This window comes from Oncorhynchus clarkii, chromosome 5 (genome assembly GCF_045791955.1).
Source record: "Oncorhynchus clarkii lewisi isolate Uvic-CL-2024 chromosome 5, UVic_Ocla_1.0, whole genome shotgun sequence".
Classification (NCBI taxonomy): domain Eukaryota; kingdom Metazoa; phylum Chordata; class Actinopteri; order Salmoniformes; family Salmonidae; genus Oncorhynchus; species Oncorhynchus clarkii.
The window spans coordinates 65,354,381-65,375,347 of NC_092151.1; the positions used below are offsets into that span (position 1 = coordinate 65,354,381).

Here is a 20,967-nt window from a genome sequence, read left to right on the forward strand (position 1 = left end):
CCAGAGGGGAGAGGTGGGGCAGTAGGATCAGGTGGTGGGGAGGGACAGGGACCTGGAACAGCCCACGGCAAAGCTTGGCCAGCCTGGAATGCTTAGTGTTTGATCCTCTCACTGCTTAATTCTATCATTGAAAAATCTCTCTGACATTGGGCCACTTTAAAAAAATAAATAAAAATGTTTTAACCAAAGTGATTAGTACTATACTTTTCATCATTAGTTAGTTCAAGTCACTTTCTATGAGCGTTTGATCTGTTAAGAAAACAACTGGTGAATATATTGTATTTACGGTCCGTAAATAGATTGTATTGTATTTGAGGGTAGGTAGGGACAAGCTGACCACTTGTATTCTAATTCCACTAAATGTGACTGAGGACACTGGTCTTTGATCCTTTTGGCTTTTAAAGAAAGAGATAAACAGCTTGGGCAAAGCCTGTGCATTCATTTGATCACTGGAGTGGAAGGCCACACACACACACGAGTGTGTGTCACTGCGCCCAGGGATGTTCTCTTTCATAAGACAAGTGTGTGTCTATTTCTCTCTCATAGAGAGCTGATCACCTGCCAGCTTACTCTCTGTCCCTGTGCCAGAGCAGCAGCTCCACAGTGTTAATAGGGAGTTGGAGTGCAGGGCATTAGAGGTGTCCTAGGCTAGTCTATTTATAGATGGCCTTCAATGTAGGGCCATTATCGTATATATCTACTTCCATCGCTCATCTCAGCAATGCCTCTGGCCGGCTTGAAGAAGAAAGGCCAGGGAAACTCTCCTGTGATGTACAGGGAAAAGGGAAAATCTCTCTGTCAGCTATCCTTTGTTGTGGTCTGTCTGACTGGGCCAGTAGTTGTATTCCCAATCCCAGGCAGCACAGCATAGTGCATTGTGCTATTTATCTTCCTTACACCTATTTGAGAACAGAGTCGATCAAAGTTTTTTGTGGATCCTCATTCATTCATTGGATAGTGAGTCTTTATCCCCACCCCTTGGGCCAGCCCATTGAAGGAGTCCATGTCCTCTGTAGTGTTTCCACTGCGTTATACACATCCTGACTTCCCTCTCCTCCTCCGGCCACTGTGGCAGAGGGACCACCAGAGAGAGGCCTGCTACAATCTCATAGGCTGAGCTAAAGATGGAGCCAGTGACAATGTTGGCCCAGCTTATCTCCCATTATAGAATGAAGGGGGAGAAGTGTTACTCTTACTGGTTGCTACATCTATTGAAAAATTGTGTGGAATAGTGAGGAATTATCATGTCTTCTTCTGCTTATGATTCTTCTGTAAAAATGATTATGTGTGGTACAGATGGATACAGGTGTGTAGTCCTTTTACAATTTGAATGTGACATAATTTAAGCCAGGGTCAAGCCCTGGTCTGAACCTGGACCCCACTGCCACAAATACTGGAGCTGTGTCAGCTGTACATGGTGCTTAAGAGGAGCTTATCTTAAGAGTGTTAATTCTCGCCTGCCCTGGAAAGCACTCAATCACTAGAACAACACATTCAGCTACACACACTAGCTGGCCTGGTCTGGCCACGCCCCAACCCCAACATTAACCAATGAGCATGGGGTGTCTGAGACATCATACACTTTTTACGTCACTATCAATAATTTAACTGGATGACTGGTTGACTGAGCTCACACAGTCCTGATAGCATGTTCTTCGCTTGTGAAAGCACTGCATGTGACCAGTCTCCTTATGAGATGATTTAAGATTTCACTGATAATATCAGTGCGTGTGAATATTTAGTAACCCATCATCAAAGCATTGCCTGCTCTTACACAAGTCGTATGTGTGTCCTTCTACAGTGCCCACTGCCCTGGTATCTTGGGAGTGATAAATCAATCAGTGCCATTTTGAGTATGAGTTTGCAGTGATCTTCTGTGGTCCATCCAGTCCAGAGCAGGGTGGATATTTTATGCGCTGCCTTCCTGGGATAGATAACATAACCTACCACTGAGTCACACAGGCTCTATGCAGGGCAGGCCGGCTGGACGATCACGTTTCATCCCGGCTACATCACGACAGCGCTGCCTGCCCGGTGCACTCGGCATTCTAAATGTTTAATTGAGACCGCCTCCCTCTCGGGCTCAGCCTAAACTTTGACATTTCATTGTAGGGCAACATTGTCTGCCACAGTGGCCAGACTGAGAGGGGCCCCTGTCTGAGACAATACTCTGGATTGTTCCAGACACGTTTCACTTGTGTTTGGAGAGAGTGGGTTGTGAGCAGTGCACAGAATGGCACTGGAAGGCAGCAGAATAGACTTTGAAGCTAGTGGTGCTGCGGACAGCAGCCAATTATATCTGTTGTCATAAATCACGATAAAGAATAGTTTCTAGGAAACCACTCACTCCTTGCATAAGTGCTTTTATTACAGGCGTGATTGGCTAGGGTTATTTTTACACTGGAATAACATCCACATAGTACTTAGCAAATATGATTAGGTGTAGCTTTTGTCAAAGATAAAATCATTCTTGTTTGAATGGTTTCCCTGAAATTTACATTTATTCTAGGCCTTTTCCATTTCAGTTGAAGCTTTTCCCTAGCTGTTTTCTTTGTTGTGTTTACAGCTCTAGAGTTCCCCAGTAGGGAGTATTGTAGGTGTAGTCAGGGACAGTTGTTCTAGCGTAGACACTTTCCAATTGATCAGTGCATTGGCAGGGCTGCTGAATGCCCTCCCTAGATTTGGGCGGGCTTTGATGAGTCAGCTTACTTGCTGATCTTTTGTCGCTGCCGACCTCGGCCGCCATCGCCATCATTACCAAGCAAGTCCTACTGCCTAAAGTCCCCTGGGACAGCTGTGTGGATGTGTGAGATCTGCACTGCTTCGCTGTGGGAGTGACTTGAGGGGTGATCAGGTAAATCCTGCTCTAATCCCTCCCCTCCTCCCCACACTCACACAGCCTCCCGGCCAGCCTGCCATACTACTAAAGCTGCTGATCCTCTCCTCTCTCTGACGGGGTCGGGGTGCCCTCGGGGCGACAGCCGCCTGCTGGGAGGGGAGCATGCAGTCACTTTGGCACAACTGCCAGCCAAGGAATGGAATGAAGGCCACTGGTATCAGATACTGGTCTGAACTGGTGAGGCATAACCTGGAGCTGTATGTGTCCTTGGAGGCTGGACCATAAGGTCATGGTGGCCATGGGGTCACAAATGGCCATTGCCCTTTGTTCTGTTCCACATAGGGAATAGAGTTACTGTTAAACTGGAAGTCTCCTCTTCAGAGAATTTTTACTGTGATGATAAACTCCTAAATTCCTCCCAGGTCACACATACAACATGACCAAAAGTATGTGGCCATCTGATTGTTGAATAAAAATCATGGGCATTAATATGGAGTCCCTCCTTTGCTGCTTTAACAGCCTCCACTTTTCTGGGAAGGCTTTCCACTAGATGTTGGAACATTGCTGCGGGGACTTGCTTCCATTCAGCCACAAGAGCATTAGTGAGGTCAGCACTGATGTTGGGTGATTAGGCCTGGCTCGCAGTTGGCGTTCTAATTCACCCCAAAGGTGTTCGATCGGGTTGAGGTCAGGGCTCTGTGCAGGCCAGTCAAGTTCTTCCACACCGATCTCGACAAACCATTTCTGTATGGACCTTGCTTTGTGAACCCGGGGGCATTGTCATGCTGAAACAGGAAAGGGCCTTCCCCAAACTGTTCCCACAAAGTTGGAAGCACAGAATTGTCTAGAATGACATTGTATGCTGTAGCGTTAACATTTCCCTTCACTGGGACTAAGGGGCCTAGTCTGAATCTTGAAAAACAGCCCCAGACCATTATTCCTTCTCCACCAAACTTTACAGTTCGCACTATGCATTCGAGTATGTAGCGTTCTCCTGGCATCCGCCAAACCCAGATTTGTCCATTGGACTCCCAGTTGGTGAAGCGTGATTCATCACTCCAGAGAACGTGTTTCCACTGCTCCAGAGTCCGATGGCGGCGAGCTTTACACCACTCCAGCCAACGCTTGGCATTGCACATGGTGGTCATAGGCTTGTGTGCTGCTGCTCAGCAATGGAAACCCATTTCATGAAGCTCTCGACGAACAGTTCTTCTTCTGGCGTTGCTTCCAGAGGCAGTTCGGAACTCGGTAGTGAGTGTTGTAACCAAGGACAGACGATTTTTATGTTCTTCAGCACTCGGCGGTCACAAGATCACAGGACGTGTCTGTGATCTTGTGTGGCCTACCACTTCGCGGCTGAGCCGTTGTTACTCCTAGACGTTTCCACTTCCCAATAACAGTACTTACAGTTGAGTGGGTCAGCTCTAGCTGGGCAGAAATTTGACAAACTGACTTGTTGGAAAGGTGGCATCTTATGACGGTGCCACATTGAAAGTCACTGAGCTCTTCATTAAGGCCATTCTACTGCCAATGTTTGTCTATGGAGATTGCATGGCTGTGTGCTCGATTTTATACATCCAGTCAGCAACGGGTGTGGCTGAAATAGCCGAATCCACTAATTTGGAGTGTCCACATACTTCTGTACATATAGTGTATGACCACATGATAGGGCGTGTTGGCAAACAGTTTTTTTCCATCACACGGCATCAACGTTCACACGTTTTTGTTTACCATCCATGTTGTTCTAATCGAAACCGCCTTCCCACACACGTAGTCTGCTCAATATCAACATGGCTCTGTAGCCTGATTTCATGTCAGCAAGTCAAAGCCCTTACTACCCTTCTTTAACTACCACCTTTTATGCATCCGTAGTCCCTCCGCCTCTAAGCTTTTTTAGAAGGGCTGAATGCTTTTAATGCTTTTAGAATATCTGTGGCTCTTATGATGCTAAAACAGATGGTTAGTAGTTAAGCCTTTTTTTTTTAAACCTTTAGGATTCTGGCACGCTCCCTGTAAGTTGTGTGGTCCCACTCATATCATGTGTCCCTGCCTGTCTCTGTGTTGCAGAGGGTATTCCTCAGGTGTACTACTTTGGGCCATGTGGGAAGTACAATGCCATGGTGCTGGAGCTGCTGGGGCCCAGCCTGGAAGACCTGTTTGATCTCTGTGACCGCACCTTCTCCCTCAAGACCGTCCTTATGATAGCCATACAGCTGGTAAGAATTTAATTGTTGTTTACGTAAGTAAGTGTCTTACACACAGGTGCCCAACCTATATTTTATAAGACTACTCTATGGTGTTATCTCTATAGTCTATAGATGTGTCGATGGCTCATTTACAGTGTTTGCATTTGAAAAGTGCACTGAGAGAGTTTGAGATCTTAGCTTGTCTACATGCTCAATGCTCTATCTCCCAGATAACGCGGATGGAGTTTGTCCACACAAAGAGCTTGATATACAGAGACGTGAAGCCAGAGAACTTTTTGGTGGGGCGGCCGGGCAGCAAGAGGCAGCACACAATCCACATCATCGACTTTGGGCTGGCCAAAGAATACATCGACCCCGAGACCAAAAAACACATCCCGTACCGGGAGCACAAGAGCCTGACAGGCACGGCGCGCTACATGAGCATCAACACACACCTGGGGAAAGGTGAGAAATGATCATGAAGACACACACTGCTGTGTTATTGGAAATATGGACTTTTTCTTTCCTAATCCTGTGAACCTGTCCTGAAGTTGATTATCAACTTTTCCATTATGTTCAGTAAGAGCTGAATCCCAACTTGAGATCTGTACACATAACTTCATCATGTAGATGGATCATGCATTGATTGATGCATTTTAGATGTTCACATTATGACCTAAGCCTTATGGTGTCATATATAGTTGAAGTGGTGGATAACTGTGTGAGTAACAAACTCTTCTTCTGCAGAGCAAAGCAGACGGGATGATCTGGAGGCTCTGGGTCACATGTTTATGTACTTCCTGCGAGGCAGCCTTCCCTGGCAAGGCCTGAAGGTATACAGTTTCATGATATCTACATGATCTCAGACACACCCTTCACTTAGCCCCCCAACGCAAAATAACTTCTCTCATTCAAGGCCCAAGTGACATTTCAAGGCCTCAGACTAGAAAGTGTTTACAGTATTTAGGGAAGAGGAAGACATGTTAGGGGAAAATACAATGAAAATAGTGCTGTAACCATACACAGGAAGGATTTTCACCTCCTGAGATTTGAATCGTCTCTGTGTAAATGAATTAACAATGGTAAAACATATTCATATAATGCAGTTTCTACATTTTCAAAATGGTTTTATTTCTATCATTGTGCAATTTATACCGGATACCACCGTTTAGCTCATACCTTTTTGGTCTGCAGTGTTTAATAGATGTAAATGTCATCTTATTTTACCAACATAAGTCACTCCCACACTTTCCGCTTTGAGGTCCTCTCCACCCAGGCTAGTGTCAGGAAGAGGACCTGTGTGGCAGCGTATAGCTATCTAGAAGAAAAAGAAACGCACACCTATTTAGGCGAGGTGCAGGCTAGCGGAGTAGGAAACTTGAAAATAAAGGAGAGCCCCACACTCTAGGAGCTCAGATGCAAAAATGTAATATCCAACGTTTCGACAGCCAAGCTGTCTTCACCAGGGTATTCCATTTTTGCATCTGAGCTCCTAGAGTGTGCGACTCTCCATTATTTTCAAGCATATAGCTATCTAACTGTAGAATATCATGGTAGAACTCATATAACTATTTTTTGGGGGCTCCTGAGTGGCGCAGCGGTCTAAGGCACTGCATCTCAGTGCTAGAGGCGTCACTACAGACCCTGGTTTGATTCCAGGCTGTATCACAATCGGCCTTGATTGGGAGTCCCATAGTGTGTGGCACAATTGGCCCAGCATCGTCCGGGTTAGGGTTTGGCTGGGGTAGGCCGTCTTTTTTTATCTCCTAAAATGACATACCCAAATATAGCCTGTAGCTCAGGGCCTGAAGCAAAGATATGCTTATTCTTGATACCATTTGAAAGGAAACACTTTGAAGTTGGTGGAAATGTGAAATTAATGTAGGAGACTTAAACACATTAGATCTGGTAAAAGATAATACAAAGATGCATTATTATTTATTTTTTATCATCTTTGAAATGCAAGAGAAAGGTGACAATGTACTATTCCAGGTTAGGTGCAATTTGTATTTTGGCCACTAGATGGCAAAAGTGCATGTGCAAAGTTTTAGACTGATTCAATGAACCATTGCATTTCTGTTCCAAATGTTGTATCAAGACTGACAAAATGTTGTATCAAGACTGCCCAAATGTTCCTAATAGGTTTATTAATATATTTTCAAGTTCATAACAGTGCACTCTCTTCAAACAATAGCATTCTTTCTCTCTAATAGCTACTGTAAATTGGACAGTGCCGTTAACAAGACTTTAAGCTTTCTGCCCATATCAGATATCAGACACCAATCCCATAGATGTTAACTGACTTGCCTAGTTAAATAAAGGTTAAATAAATAAAAAATAAGAAGCCTGTATAACAGCCTCATGTCAACTCAGGACATAAAATGGCTTACGAGAGGATTTGCATGTGGATGCGAACTAAGACGCGTTAATTTTCTACGTGTGATCGTTATTCCCATTGAATTACACTGCCACCAGCCATGTATTGCCCCGAATTTGGCATTATATTTTGCTTTCTGCAGAGCTGTAGTTTTTCAACTCTACTGTGCTGTGTGGGAATTAAAGCTAAATGCGTGGGAGAATAATTGTTGTACTTTATTGATTCCAGGCAGACACTTTGAAGGAGAGGTATCAGAAGATTGGAGATACCAAGCGAGCTACTCCAATTGAAGTGCTTTGTGAAAGCTTCCCCGGTCAGATTTGATTGGTGTCATTTGGAATGTGTTACTCCTTCCTTTTTGTTTAGGTCTAGTTCTAGATCAGTTTATGCAAATGTAATAATTTGTGTGCCTTCGTCCTGCAGAAGAGATGGCCACCTATCTGCGTTACGTGAGGAGGCTGGACTTCTTTGAGAAACCTGATTACGACTACTTACGGAAACTCTTCACTGACCTCTTCGATAGGAACGGCTATGTCTTTGATTATGAATACGACTGGGTCGGCAAGCCACTTGTGAGTCTCCTTCATCACTTGTTTCTTCTCCCTATTCAAAGTTTTGAGGGGACCGCTTGACCCCTCTATCTGCACATTTTCATTTGTCTTTTTCTGTAAACAATCAGACGGGATGTAAATGGAGATTTCCTGTGATGTCTTAGTGGTTCGAGGGCCTATTTTTTTTTTTTTTTTACATATTCATATCTTCATGTCGTGGTCGGAGTAAAGTATTTTATGTCCTAGATAAAATGCTGTGTCATTTTGTCCCCCACCATAGCCTACACCGATAGGCCCCATCCCCAGTGACACACCCGCTCAGCCCAGCAGAGACAAAGCACAACAGCAGACCAAAAACCAGGTGACCTCACCGCCGCCCGCCACACCCACCCACCTTGTCAGTCGAGTTCCCCCTTGTCTCAGAGGCAACTGCCAACCCTCCTGTCCTACTCTCAGCTTCCTCAAGAATATGGCCTCTTTTACAGTGTTACCTTTATTCACTCCATCCTCTTTAATCTACTCTACTCTGTTTTTGCGATTGAGGAAGAATGATTGGGAACTGATGACCCTATTATAATTGTGGTTAAATGTTGTAGCATCATCTTTGAAAGTTCAACTGTTTTAGCATCGGAGGGTTTTGTCTTCAACCTTTTCTCCTTAAAAATGAGTCATTGCTTTGCAAAATGCAGTGCGTTGTTCACATCAGCAATGACAAAGCAGTTTGCTTCGTGTGGCAAAATTGCATGCTTTCCCTTCCTGGTTCTATCAGCATGCTATTTGAGCCTTGATCCTACTGCACTGTCATCAACATGACACATCATCTTTTTTAGACCTTATTAGTCCTTTTCAATCTTTTTCTCTAAAAAAACACATAAGGTTTTATAATTGTCCTTTGCGGTGTACTCGCGGCTGTAATTATGACTCTCCAGTACAATGTAATGAGTATCATCATTTATGAACATAAACAGGCAACACGTTGCATAGTACAAACAATCACAGAGTTTATTACAGAAACCAGGAATAGTCACAACAATGATTAGCTCATTTAGTAAGGACAATAGACAGGAGATTGCTGCGGGCTGGAAGAAAATATAGATTTTGGAATAAAAAACTAGACCCTTAGTGTTTCCGATCAAGGCTGTTTTCACTCCTGCATGAGGCAGTGGGTTCTGCTTTGTTTTGCTCTATTTTCATTCTGTTTTAACAAGCCTGCTTCTTCTTGTGAGATGTCTTCTGTATTTATTTTCGTTTGTTTGTTTTTGTTGACTTTCTTTCCCCATTCACTACCACCCTACCTTCCACCTCTTCACTCCTGCCCCCATAACCTGCCTCCCCTCCCCCTGTGCTCTTTGCATCAGTCTCCTGAGCCCAAAGGAGATGAGTCTCAGCGTCAGCCCTCTCCAATGACCAATAAGGAGACACTGGGGTCGTATGTCACGGCCGAAAGGCTGGGGGGCTCTGTACAGGTACTGCTTGCTGCGCATGGTGCTGCATGACGGTCTGTCCACCCCAGCTTTCTCTGCCTCTCTGTCTGTCTGTCTCTGTATGTCTGCTCGCTCTGTCTGCTCTGCTTCACTCATCTGCTCCAGGCTGATAACAGGGGAGGGAAGCTGTCAGGAGAACCATGCGGTCACTGTCATTGAAACCTTTTATCAGGACAGGAACCCCCCTCCCCTCTCCCTAGAAAAGGGATCTCATTGAGTATGAACAGTCTCAGCGCTGACTCCACTTTGAAGGGATGAAGGGGCAACAGCAGCTCAGAAGATACCTCTGTTTAAAAACATTTGAATATCTGACTGGATATTTCATATCTATAGTCCTTCATGGTGCAATTATGACTTGCTTTAAATGGTAAGTGATGTACAGTCTCCAGTCTCAGATTAGAAGCTTTTAGGATAATTAGTAAAGCAAATGTGCCATCTAGTGTCCTGGAAGGGAATTGCACCCTTTGGAATTATTACCTCTTTTTTCCAACTAGTAGATACATTTACAATGTAATGTGGTCAAGGGTAACAGTTATAAGCGAATGCTTCAATCAACTAATTTCCTATGAAGGATTAAGTACAGATAATGTATCATGATTTGATCATATATCCTAAAAACAGACATCCTGTTTAAAATTCCCTGTGTTCACCTGTACAGGTGATGAGCTCGACAAATGGAGAGTTGAACACTGACGACCCGACGGCAGGACACTCCAACGCTCCCATCACTGCTCCCACCGAGGTGGAGGTGGCTGATGATACAAAGTAAGACAGCTGTCTTTCCCTGGGGTTGACTGGCAGTGGCTCGGTCTCACTACCTCTGGCAGTCATTGCAAGAAACACACTGTCAAATAGAAATATGGGTTCTGAACCCATTCATTCAAAATACTGTTCAAACAAAATATTGAACAAGTTGCACACATTTAAGGCCTCTAAATGTTGAGTTAATATTTTTAACATCACATTTTTTGATATGCAACATGAATTTACTAGTATATCCTTGCCTGCAGGTGCTGTTGTTTCTTCAAAAGGAGAAAGAGGAAACCCCTCCAGCGGCACAAGTGAAGAGAAGAACTTGAAACATTCTGGTCACTGTCAAGTTTTGAATGGAAGCAACTACACAGATCACCCATCTTATCTCTTTCCCAATCTCTCTTTCTTTCTCTCTTCTCTCTCTCAGCACTCCCCTGCTACAGACGTGTAAAGGAATGTTGTCTTTCAGACTCTGGCTCCTTTTTAAAAAAAGAAAGAAACATTTGAAAGTACCTGCATAGTAAAGGGAGATTGAGAGAACGTTAAAAGCTGTAAAAATGAAACGTGAATACCGTGACGTGAATATATAAAAAGATACTGTTTGAAACAGTTGTTGTATTTTAGATTCCATACAGAACATTTTCTGTTCAACAGCCATTGATCTGAGGGAACTGTCAATGAGTCGAGTGAAAGAAATCTGTTCCATAGAAATAGTCCTTTATTTATGGGATCAAGGTAAGAAGCAAGAATGAACAATACTAACTCTGGAATCACTGAACGCAACAGGAAGCATTTCATCTAAACCAGAATTGGAGGATCTTTATGCATTTTTTCCCTTTTTTTTGTAATTTAATCCTCAGTAGTTTTCAAAGTTGACTTCCTGGATTGAAAACAAACTTTTACTTTTATGTTGTAGTGTTTCTGGAAATCTTTGTAGCACAGTCACTGGCCTCAGGTACTGTGGAAGATTGAAAGAAACAGATATTAAGCTCTTTTCTTATTATTGCACTTTTGAAAGAAAATAAAGTACAGTGGAATTCTAGGTTTGAAATTAACAAACAAGAAAACAACAAAATAAAGACTGATCTAGGAATAGTCCTATACAATGCTTAAATCTGAGTAAGGGCCGAAATGTCAATCTACATGAAACAAGATGTCTTTCAGTTTTATTTCTTACATCAGAATAATTAACCAGGAAATCATAGTTTGTGCCTTTCCAAGTAAAATGTTTAAAGCTCAAGTAAGTGTCCTGCAATGACATGTTATCTGAAGTTATTCCAAATGTTGCTCATTGCCTGTGTGTGTGTGTGTGTGTGTTTGTTTTATCGCTCTGAAAGCATTGTCGATGTCTGCCATTCCCAGGGTGTGGTCCTATGTAGAGGTCAAACTGTCTCCAGCAATGACTGTATGGGTCTCCACCATCACACCATCACAACTCCTCTGCTATGACAATCAAGGGATCTTTACAGTGGAGGTTAACTCTCTATGTGCACCTTCTGGGAAAGAAATATAAGATTTTAGAGCTTGTGTAGTGCGAGCTAAGCAATTCTAGTCATTGATGACAGCAGATCAAAGTTAGTAGCAGCAAGCAATCATGTCAAGTTTTTTTAAAGACAAATGAAGCGACAGCCCATCATTGACTGAAGTTTCCACCAGACGTATTGAATGCACCACCATTTTCTTTTGAAGGTCCTCGCTGCATTAGTTACATGCATCGCTGCCTGAACATTGTAATGGCCTTACATGAGATGTGTTACCACAACAACATGCTCTGTCATCGACAGTATATACAGTTGTCCCAAATGGTTTTGATCAGAGATGACTGCAGTGTGGGGTCGTGCATATATATATATATATTAGTTCACAAGAAAAGCCCCCTTGATTTTTTTATTACTGTATCGATTTACACAGTGTACAAAACATTAGGAACACCTGCTCTGTCCATGACAGACTGACCAGGTGAAAGCTATGATCCTTTATTGATGTCACTTGTTAAATCCACTTCAATCAGTGTAGATGAAGGGTAGGAGACCATTTAGAGAAGGATTTTTAAGCCTTGAGACATGGATTGTGTATGTATGCCATTCAGAGGGTGAATGGGCAGGACAAAATATGTATGTGCATTTGAACGGGGTATGGTAGTAGGTGCCAGGCGCACCGGTTTGAATGTGTCAAGAACTGCAACGTTGCTAGATTTTTCATCCTCAACAGTTTCCCATGTGTATCAAGAATGGCCCACCACCCAAAGAACATCCAGCCAACTTGACACAACTGTGCGAAGCATTGGAGTCAACATTAGACAGTATCCCTGTGGAACGCGTTCGACACCTTGTAGAGACCATACCCTGACGAATTGAGGCTGTTCTGAGGGGGAGGGGGGTGCACTCAATATTAGTTCCTAATGTTTTGTACACTTAGTGTATATTCCCTGTTACAAAAGACTGCTTTATCACTTCACCCTTTTAGGTAGTATACTGTACGCTGGTGTCATTGTGGTTATGAGTCAAGGCCATGTGACCCGGAATGTATTGTTTTAATGAGATCAGTCATAGATGTTAGCTTTTTCTGGAAAACTCAACATGAGGTTGCTAAAAAAACCGGGCAATATCAATAGCAGCTGTGTGTGAACATTTTCATAAACATCTCAAACTGAAAAGAGCAATATAGATATCATTGAAAATGTGTTTTACTAGACTCGAATGGAGCTAAATTAAGTGGTTAATTCATTGGGTTAAATTGAGATGTTTCATGTAGTAGAACTGTCTCCAACGTTGTTTTCCCATGATCATTTTTATCATAAATCTATTTGATTTCCACTATGTGCTGTCTGCTATTGAGGGAGGTGGTAGAACTCTTTTCCACTTCCTTTCCTCCTAATTTAACCCCTGGCTATACTGTGACTGCTTTGGTTATACAATATTCAATACAACATATTGAATATGAGTTTCACCAATACAAGAATCTTTATGTTCATGTCATGATCATTCTGATTCTTAACTGGCCAATCTCCATTAGGATTATGTGGTTTGAGCTCTGGTGCACCACTTGTCACTAGGTTTGACTCAAAACCCACAAATGTATAGGACTTTTGCAATATGAAAATATCACAGATTGTAATCACATGATGCTGTTGATCAACCTGTATGAAGGCATGTTATTTGAGCTATTTCAGTGAAGTGAGAGGGAAGTGAAACATACTATATGTAGGGGGCCAGTCTGTTCCAAGGCTAGATTACATTGAGTAGTCTGCACTTGGATGATATTGGTTTCTACAGGACTGGAAATGCAAATTGGAGAACCATGTCAAATTCATGGGTTTCGTTTTAACAGGCGGCATTGAAGACATGAGCATTCACTCTAAACATCATTTTGCCAGTGAATAGGAGTCTCTGGCCTGTGGGTGTAGGTTGAGACTCAGCCTGCGTAAAGTGTCTTTTGTTTTAGGACCTAGTTTGACCTAATCCTATGTTAAATCGTTTCAGCTGATCAAGCAGGGAAACAGTTTGATGTAATCCTAATTTGGCTGGTTTCAGTTTTCTAGCAATATTGTCGAGCGTTTTTGGAGTTGCCTTGCGCAATTAAGAAGTGTATCCTTAGCTCGTTTTTGGGGATATGAAAGGAACTTATTTTTTTAAATCACTGATATTGAAGTGAAATTGTTGGTAACAGTTATGTCTGACCAGTTGCTCTCTAATGAGCGGTCTTTACCCCTCTTCAGGCGGTTGTGTTACGCAGCTGGTCACTTTTTGAACGACCTTTGCGCGTCGTTATGGTTTACCTACCTATTGGTCTACTACCATTCCGTGCTTGGGTTCAAGAGCACATATGCAGGTGTATTGCTGTTTATAGGTCAAATAGCGGATGGTGTCTCCACGCCCCTTGTCGGTATCGAGTCGGATCGAACAGCTGGATGTGGATCATATGGCAAAAGAAAAACATGGCATTTAGTCGGTAAGTATGACTTCAATAATGATAATTGATTAGCCTGGTTTAACTAAAGTTATGTAGCAATTGGGTTACCCAGTAACACTATTGGGTGAGTGCACCTGTGCCATAAAGATCCAGACCATTTGGCAGAGGACATAATTCTATACTTACATGCAGGTAGGCTAGATTACAGGTAGGCTAGATTTTCTATCGAAAATCTCTTGCACACATGAGAATAAGAGAACAGTTCCTACAAGCTTGAGACCGTTGGTAGGTTTCAATTGTCCCAGGTTTATTAGACTAATGAAATGTCGCAATAACAAAACAAAATCATTGCGAGATGTGTAGGCCTAAAGGAAACTACAGAGGATACGTTTTCTAAAGATCAACGATATTTGTATCTGTTAGACGAGTGTATTTTTATTTTATGGAACTTGAACTTCCTTTATTGCGACAAATGATGATGGAAACGGATGTTTTTCGAAAAAGTGATTGCCGAATACTTTTGAAGGTACACGGGAGCACGTGATTTAATCACGTAACTATAAATTCCAATCTACATTTAATTCTAAATGCCTACTGCTTGCAAAATATATTTTTCAACTATCAAAATGATGTTTCTTTGCAGGACAAGGATTTTCCTGTATTTCAAGAATGCCTGAATTGCTTGCCCTTGCTTTTCTGGTTGGCTGGCAAATTCCACCATCCAATTATTTCAGATCTACAGGAGTGCAAGTTTCACCAAGGCGCGGACCTTGGCGTTATGTTGGCACATACAGGACCAATCAAATGTTTGGACACCTACTCATTCCAGGGTTTTTCTTTATTTAGACTATTTTCTACATTGTAGAATAATAGTGAAGATATCAAAACTATGAAATAACATGGAATCATGTAGTAATCAGAAGTGTTAAACAAATAAAAATATATTATGTATTTGAGATTCTTCAAAGTAGCCACCATTTGCCTTTGACAGCTTTGCACACTCTTGACATTCTCTCAACCAGCTTAATGAGGAATGTTTTTACATGTAACTCAGTTGGTAGAGCATGGCGCTTGCAACGACAGGGTTGTGGGTTTCATTCCCACGGGGGACCATTACGAAAATGTATGTGCTCTTGATAAGAGTGTCTGCTAAATGACTACATTGGAAATGATGAAGGGTATTGTGGAATCTATTTTCTATACAAACTGTATAACTGTAGACAAAAAATCACTGGGCAAGTTAATGAAAATATAGCTACTGTTGGGATCATCTCACCACTGCCAGCAATGTAGTATTGAGGGGGAACAGGCAGGACTCGAACCAGCAACTTTCTGTGAATACAGGGTGAGTGCTCCTCTGGGGGGGTCAAGGACCCAGTAAGGGTGCCCAGCTTTAGGTTTTGAAATGTCCCACACACTGGACCATTATCAATGTAATTATGGAATAATCCCAGTAAATTTACATGTAGGACAGCGGGTAGCGTAGTGGTTAAGGGCGTTGGGCTAGTAACCGAAAGGTCGCTGTTTGAATCCCTGAGCCGACTAGATAAAATCTGCATGTGCTCTTGAGCAAGAAACTTAACCCTAATTACTCGGGATAAAAATGTAAAATATAGTCATAATATTGTACAGGATTATACTGTATAATAAAAACCATCAATTAACTAATAATCGTATAACTAGACCAGCTGATTAAACATTACAACAGGCTCATGAAAAATGATTTTTTTTGTCCTGTCCACATTTCTCTTTATTGTTAGTTCCATGCATGACTAACTCTCATAGGCTGGATAGTTAGTTTACCCTGACCTCATCCCTCATATCCCTCCACCCTTACAGGCACTATCAGTGTACTTATCTCCTTTCCCTTCATATTTAACCCGTGTCTGGGATGTGGTGACAACACTCCACAGTGGGTGTGGCTCACCTATTTCACCCCCTTCATCATCATCTTCCAGTTTGGCTGGGCCGCCACCCAGATCTCCCACCTGTCACTCATCCCAGAGCTGGTGTCCAGTGAGCATGCCAAGGTGGAGCTCACTGCCTACAGGTGAGCCGAATAGACTACTTTAGCAGGAGGTAAACAGCAAGCTAGTGAGGTGATTCTTATCGCCCCAAATAAAAACATTTATGAGGAAATGAGTTGAAAGTGAAAAATGAAGGTACTGTACCACAGGAGGCTGCTGAGAGAAGATATGGTTCATAATAATGTCCAGAATGGTGCAAATGGAATGCCATCAAACTTGCAAATGATGTGTTTGATATATTTGATACCATTCCACTCGTCATTACCACGAGCTCGTTCTCCCCATTTAAGGTGCCATCTTACCACCAGTATTACGTAGTCTAATAATTAGTGATATCTTCTGATGTAGTTTTACAACCTTGTACCGTCTCTCTCACTGTGTAGGTATGCGTTCACGGTGGTGGCCAATATTACAGTGTATGCTGTGGCCTTGTTACTCTTTCACTTCCAGTCCCAGCAGACTGGAGATCCCTCTGTCACTGACAGCTTGGGTATTGTTGACATCCCCATATTCAGGGTAAGAGCTGCCCTCACTGTTTTACAAACGGTACTCTGGTACAATACAGTTAAAATGGGAAGATCACTTAGTCCTTAAGCACACATGGGTGTTCAGATTGTTACAGTCATGATGGCTGAATGTAGTCTGGGTACCAGTCTTTTTAACTAACATTCCACTCTTTGTCACTCCTGTCATTTGCCAAAGACAGGAGTGGCAAGGAGAAGAATGTTAGTTAAAAAGACTGGTACCCAGACTACCCACTGGGCACACACTGGTTGAATCAACATTGTTTCCACATCATTTCAATGAAATTACATTGAACCAATGTGGAATATACATTGAATTGACATCTGTACCCAGTGGGTAGGCTGATCTTGATTGTAATCCTGGATATGACTTTATCCTGGACTCTACCGATTGGGACATTTTCAAAGATGAAAACGCCAACATTCACGATTACGTCAGTGTTTGTGAGGAAAACTGCAGTCTAACCAGCACTTTTGTCAAAAGGTACAACTACAAACCCTGATTCATGCTGAACTCCAAGTGCTGCACTTAGCTAAAGAGGTGGCACATAGGTGTAACAACAAAGATGATTATTGAACTTTGAAGCAGCTGCTCAACAAGGGGATTAAAGTGGCCAAATGTTGTTTCAAGGAGCGCCTCCAACGACTGCTCGTCTGTCTGGAAGGGTCTCCAACAGATCACAAACTACAAGCGAGTTCTACTGTCGTTTTGAAACAAAGTGCCCTCAGCCATCAATAGCCTCCTCAGCCATCTTGCCCCTCAGTTGACAACACCCTCAGCCACCAGGACTATACCCCCACCACCCTGTGCCCATCCCATCTACTTTCTATCAATCATGACCAAAACCACCTGCCACCTGAACAGTTTCATCCAACATGCTGTGCCCCTCATAAACCGGCCATCAGGTTCATAGGGATTAGTTGATTTTGCATTGAGCCGATTACTGCACCTAGTCATCAATGACCTCTAATGCAAATCTGCACTGTACTGCATTTGCGCTATGTCGACAACGTTGTATATGCACTGTATATATATTTGCCACGGTAGCATCCCTCTACTATATATCTCTGTCCCCTCTGTATATTCCCTCTGTAATCAGCCTATACTCCAGAGTTTTATGTTTACTGTTCCGATATTGCATATTCTGTATGATGTCTGTGTCAATATTCTCTTTTGTCTATTGCTGGCAACGCCTTCTCTAAGGCAAATTCTGGGTATGGGTAAATGTACTTGGTGAATAAAGGTGACAATTCTGTATGTTGTTTCCCTCTGTCTTTCTGTCTCCCTCCCCTGTCCTGTCTCCTGCCATCAGGATCTGTCCCTCATTGTGCTGGGGATCGGGGCAGTGTTTTCTTTCGTCTTCCACCTGGGCACCCGAGAGAGGGTTCCTCACAGGGAAGAGCCAGGCTCGCAGAATGATGAGAGTCAACCCCTGATCTCCCCAACTTCCCATAACACCATACCCCAATCTCTCCTCCAATGGAATCATTGGCTGAAGGAGCCTTCATTTTACCAGGTCTTTCTCTAATCTGAGTGTATACAATATAAATGACCTTTACGTTTTGTGGAAGTGTATTTTAAACTGTAAACCTGCTTCTTTTGGTCCAGGTTGCTTTTCTGTACATGTGCACCAGGTTGATAGTCAACTTGTCCCAGACCTACGTTTCCATGTATCTCATCAACTCCTTATTGCTACCAAAGGTAAGGCTACATGCATATAATACATTATAATGGTGCCATTTATAACCATTCTTCAGAATCCTTTGTGCTTGTGAAACTTGCTGACTGTGTAGTAATGTTGGGCTCATTTCCTTCTCCTTTTCCAGAACTTCATTGCCACCATTCCTTTAGTGATGTATGTCAGTGGGTTTGTGTGTTCTCTGGTCATGAAGCCAATCAGCAAGCTTGTAGGCATTAGTGTGAGTTTTTCTGTCTGATGTTTTAAAACTGTCAGAAAAATCATATAAAAAGCCCTAGTATTAAGTTTCTTGTATACCCTTTTTTTATTTTGTAATTCCCCCTCTCCTTAGATGACTTATTTGCTAGGCCTCGTGCTGATCCTGGGGTTTTCCTCCTGGGTGTTGGTGGGCATGAACATAGGGAGGCTGATCTATGGAGCTGCTGTACTGCTGGGTGCAGGCTCTGCCACCATCCTGGTCATGTCGCTCTCCATGACGGCCAAACTGATTGGAGAACAGACGGTAGGAACACCCTGTATGTTGTAGCTAGATGGTTTTCCTCCACTGTTGTCATGACGTTTCTCACCATGACCAAGTCAAAGGAATGAACTGTGACCTTGTTCGGCAGCAAAGTGGGGCCTTTGTGTACGGGGCGATGAGCTTCACAGATAAGGTGGCCAATGGCATTGGTGTCATCATAATCCAGAGACTGCATCCCTGCAAGTGAGTAAGGAGCAGACTGGGATCTGTTGTTCTAAATATCCCTTCTTTAGTGCGGTTTGCAGACCCCAAGGGAAACCAGGGTACAACTTTACGAGTAACTGTCGCTCTTGGTTGTATACAGTTCACAAGACAGCTGTCCAGAAAGTGTGTGGTTCTATCGTGATGTCATGGTGATTGTGACCGGGGGTGTGGCCTTAGCAGCAGCAATTTCCCTATGCACCCTCCTCATCTGGCCTATTAGGATCCGCCAACGTAAGTGTTCAAATCAGTTGTTGGTCATGTTCCGCTGTTCAGACATTGCTGAAGCATGCCAGATCTTACACCTGGATAGGTATTTCACGTATCAAAGAACCACATATTTTATAGCAATCTGGTGACGGCAGCATAGTCGATGACGTGGTACGCAATCATTGGTTGATGCATGCAACGTCTGAGCAGGGGAATGCAGATGTTATCTCTGAGTGTGTGTGCAATATCTGGTTATTGGGTTGTGAGAGTATCATCTTGGCAGAGGGTATGGTGGTGGAGGTGGTGTTGTAACTTACAGCTCTGTATTCCAGTCTCACAGTAAAATCAGTTAAACGGTGGGAGATCTGCTCTTTAGAGGTGTTTTTTGTTATGGTCATCAAATAATTTTTGACAGGGGAAGGGTTAAAATTAGTCCACATGCAGCTTGAAGGTATTTAGATAATATGCTTAGCTTTTTATATTTGCCAGCTTGCGCTACTAATTCCAGAAATATTTTGACTTGGATTTTGTATTTGCTAATTACAAATGTCTAATCCAAACTTTTTTGTACTGCCATAAAATAAAGCCACGCCTCCATCTAGTGGAAAATTTTTTGAACTACACCTCAGATTGATATGGCCCTTGCACACAACAGCTCTCAAACATGGGCACACTGGTTGAAAATCTCCTATAATGCATTAGCTATGTATTTCCTATCATTGTTCTCTCCTCGTAGGTTTACCCAGTACTTCTGTCCAGATGGAGGCAGAAGACAGAGAATGAAACTACACAGGAGTCAACTGAAGAACAGATTCTTTACACTGATTAATCTGTGGGGAAAACATTGTGCCTGTTCATAGGACAAAGACCAGGAGACTTTCAGTATACCCATTGGAAATACAACAGGAACTTTACAGCAAGACTTTAACACCCCCAAATCTATCTATACCTTTTAAGCGATTTAGATTTACTGCATTTATGGGGAATTTATGGGGGGAAGAAAATCCTTTTTTAAATGTTTATTTAACTAGGCATGTCAGTGAAGAACAAATTCTTATTTACAATGATGGGTACCAATAAATGGGTACAATATTCTACTTTATAATAATACTGCGTACTGTACGCCTACTTACAGACATGTCAATGTTTTACACTTAAAAGGGAATCACTTTTTTCTTCCATAGATGTTATTATGTATTGTCTGTTGTCTCCATTATTTCTTTCGGATTTTCATTGTATAGATTTTGAAATTGTCAGTAACGCAGAGATGTAAACAGTTTTTGGATGATATTTTTCAGATTTAAAATGTTAATGTCTTGTTTCTTTTAAGATTGTGAGAGCTTTTGGACACGCTTGCCTGATGCGTGGTGGGACAAAATGACTGCAATGCCTAGTTTTTTATGAAAATGCAGATGAGTTGTCTCTGAGGAATAAACATTTACATCTCACTCACATCTTCACTGAGAGAGATCAGTACAGTTGCATACTATTTTCCACAGGTGGGCTCCCTGGGTAGCAATCGCAATTGACCACGTTGGATTTATGTGGTTGTTAAGGTTGAATTTAATGTTCTGAGTTACACATTGTAACCATTTGGTGAGTACAGTCAGTTGAGTCCAAAGGTTATGAAATATAATCAAGAGAAGCAAAGAGAGAAAAGGTCCTTTCATTATTCTCTGTGAG

At 42.5% G+C, this 20,967-nt stretch overlaps 2 protein-coding genes across 7 annotated transcripts in view; both read left to right on the top strand.

Annotated features, from left to right (window-relative positions):
* Positions 1-11,430, top strand: part of LOC139409229 (casein kinase 1, gamma 2b) — a 44,877-nt gene extending 33,447 nt beyond the window's left edge. For 3 of the 6 annotated variants that reach the window (XM_071154084.1, XM_071154085.1, XM_071154086.1), the window contains exons 4-11: positions 4,907-5,055; positions 5,256-5,490; positions 5,773-5,858; positions 7,631-7,715; positions 7,826-7,974; positions 8,234-8,314; positions 10,096-10,202; positions 10,448-11,430. In XM_071154084.1, the coding sequence (XP_071010185.1) occupies positions 4,907-5,055; positions 5,256-5,490; positions 5,773-5,858; positions 7,631-7,715; positions 7,826-7,974; positions 8,234-8,314; positions 10,096-10,202; positions 10,448-10,502 (947 nt within the window). In that variant the 3' untranslated portion in view covers positions 10,503-11,430. Of the gene's footprint in view, positions 1-4,906; positions 5,056-5,255; positions 5,491-5,772; positions 5,859-7,630; positions 7,716-7,825; positions 7,975-8,233; positions 8,315-9,311; positions 9,585-10,095; positions 10,203-10,447 lie in introns of those variants that run through there. The other 3 variants (XM_071154089.1, XM_071154087.1, XM_071154088.1) reach the window with 3 other exon arrangements.
* Positions 11,431-13,419: 1,989 nt separating this feature from the next.
* On the top strand, positions 13,420-20,744 carry LOC139409232 (major facilitator superfamily domain containing 12b). The gene is made up of 10 exons (XM_071154090.1): positions 13,420-14,141; positions 15,942-16,152; positions 16,513-16,645; positions 17,967-18,170; positions 18,263-18,355; positions 18,481-18,573; positions 18,685-18,855; positions 18,962-19,056; positions 19,178-19,308; positions 20,021-20,744. The coding sequence occupies exons 1-10, from the start codon at positions 13,862-13,864 to the stop codon at positions 20,065-20,067; spliced, it is 1,458 nt and encodes a 485-aa protein (XP_071010191.1). The 5' UTR covers positions 13,420-13,861; the 3' UTR covers positions 20,068-20,744.
* The last annotated feature ends 223 nt before the right edge of the window (positions 20,745-20,967 follow it).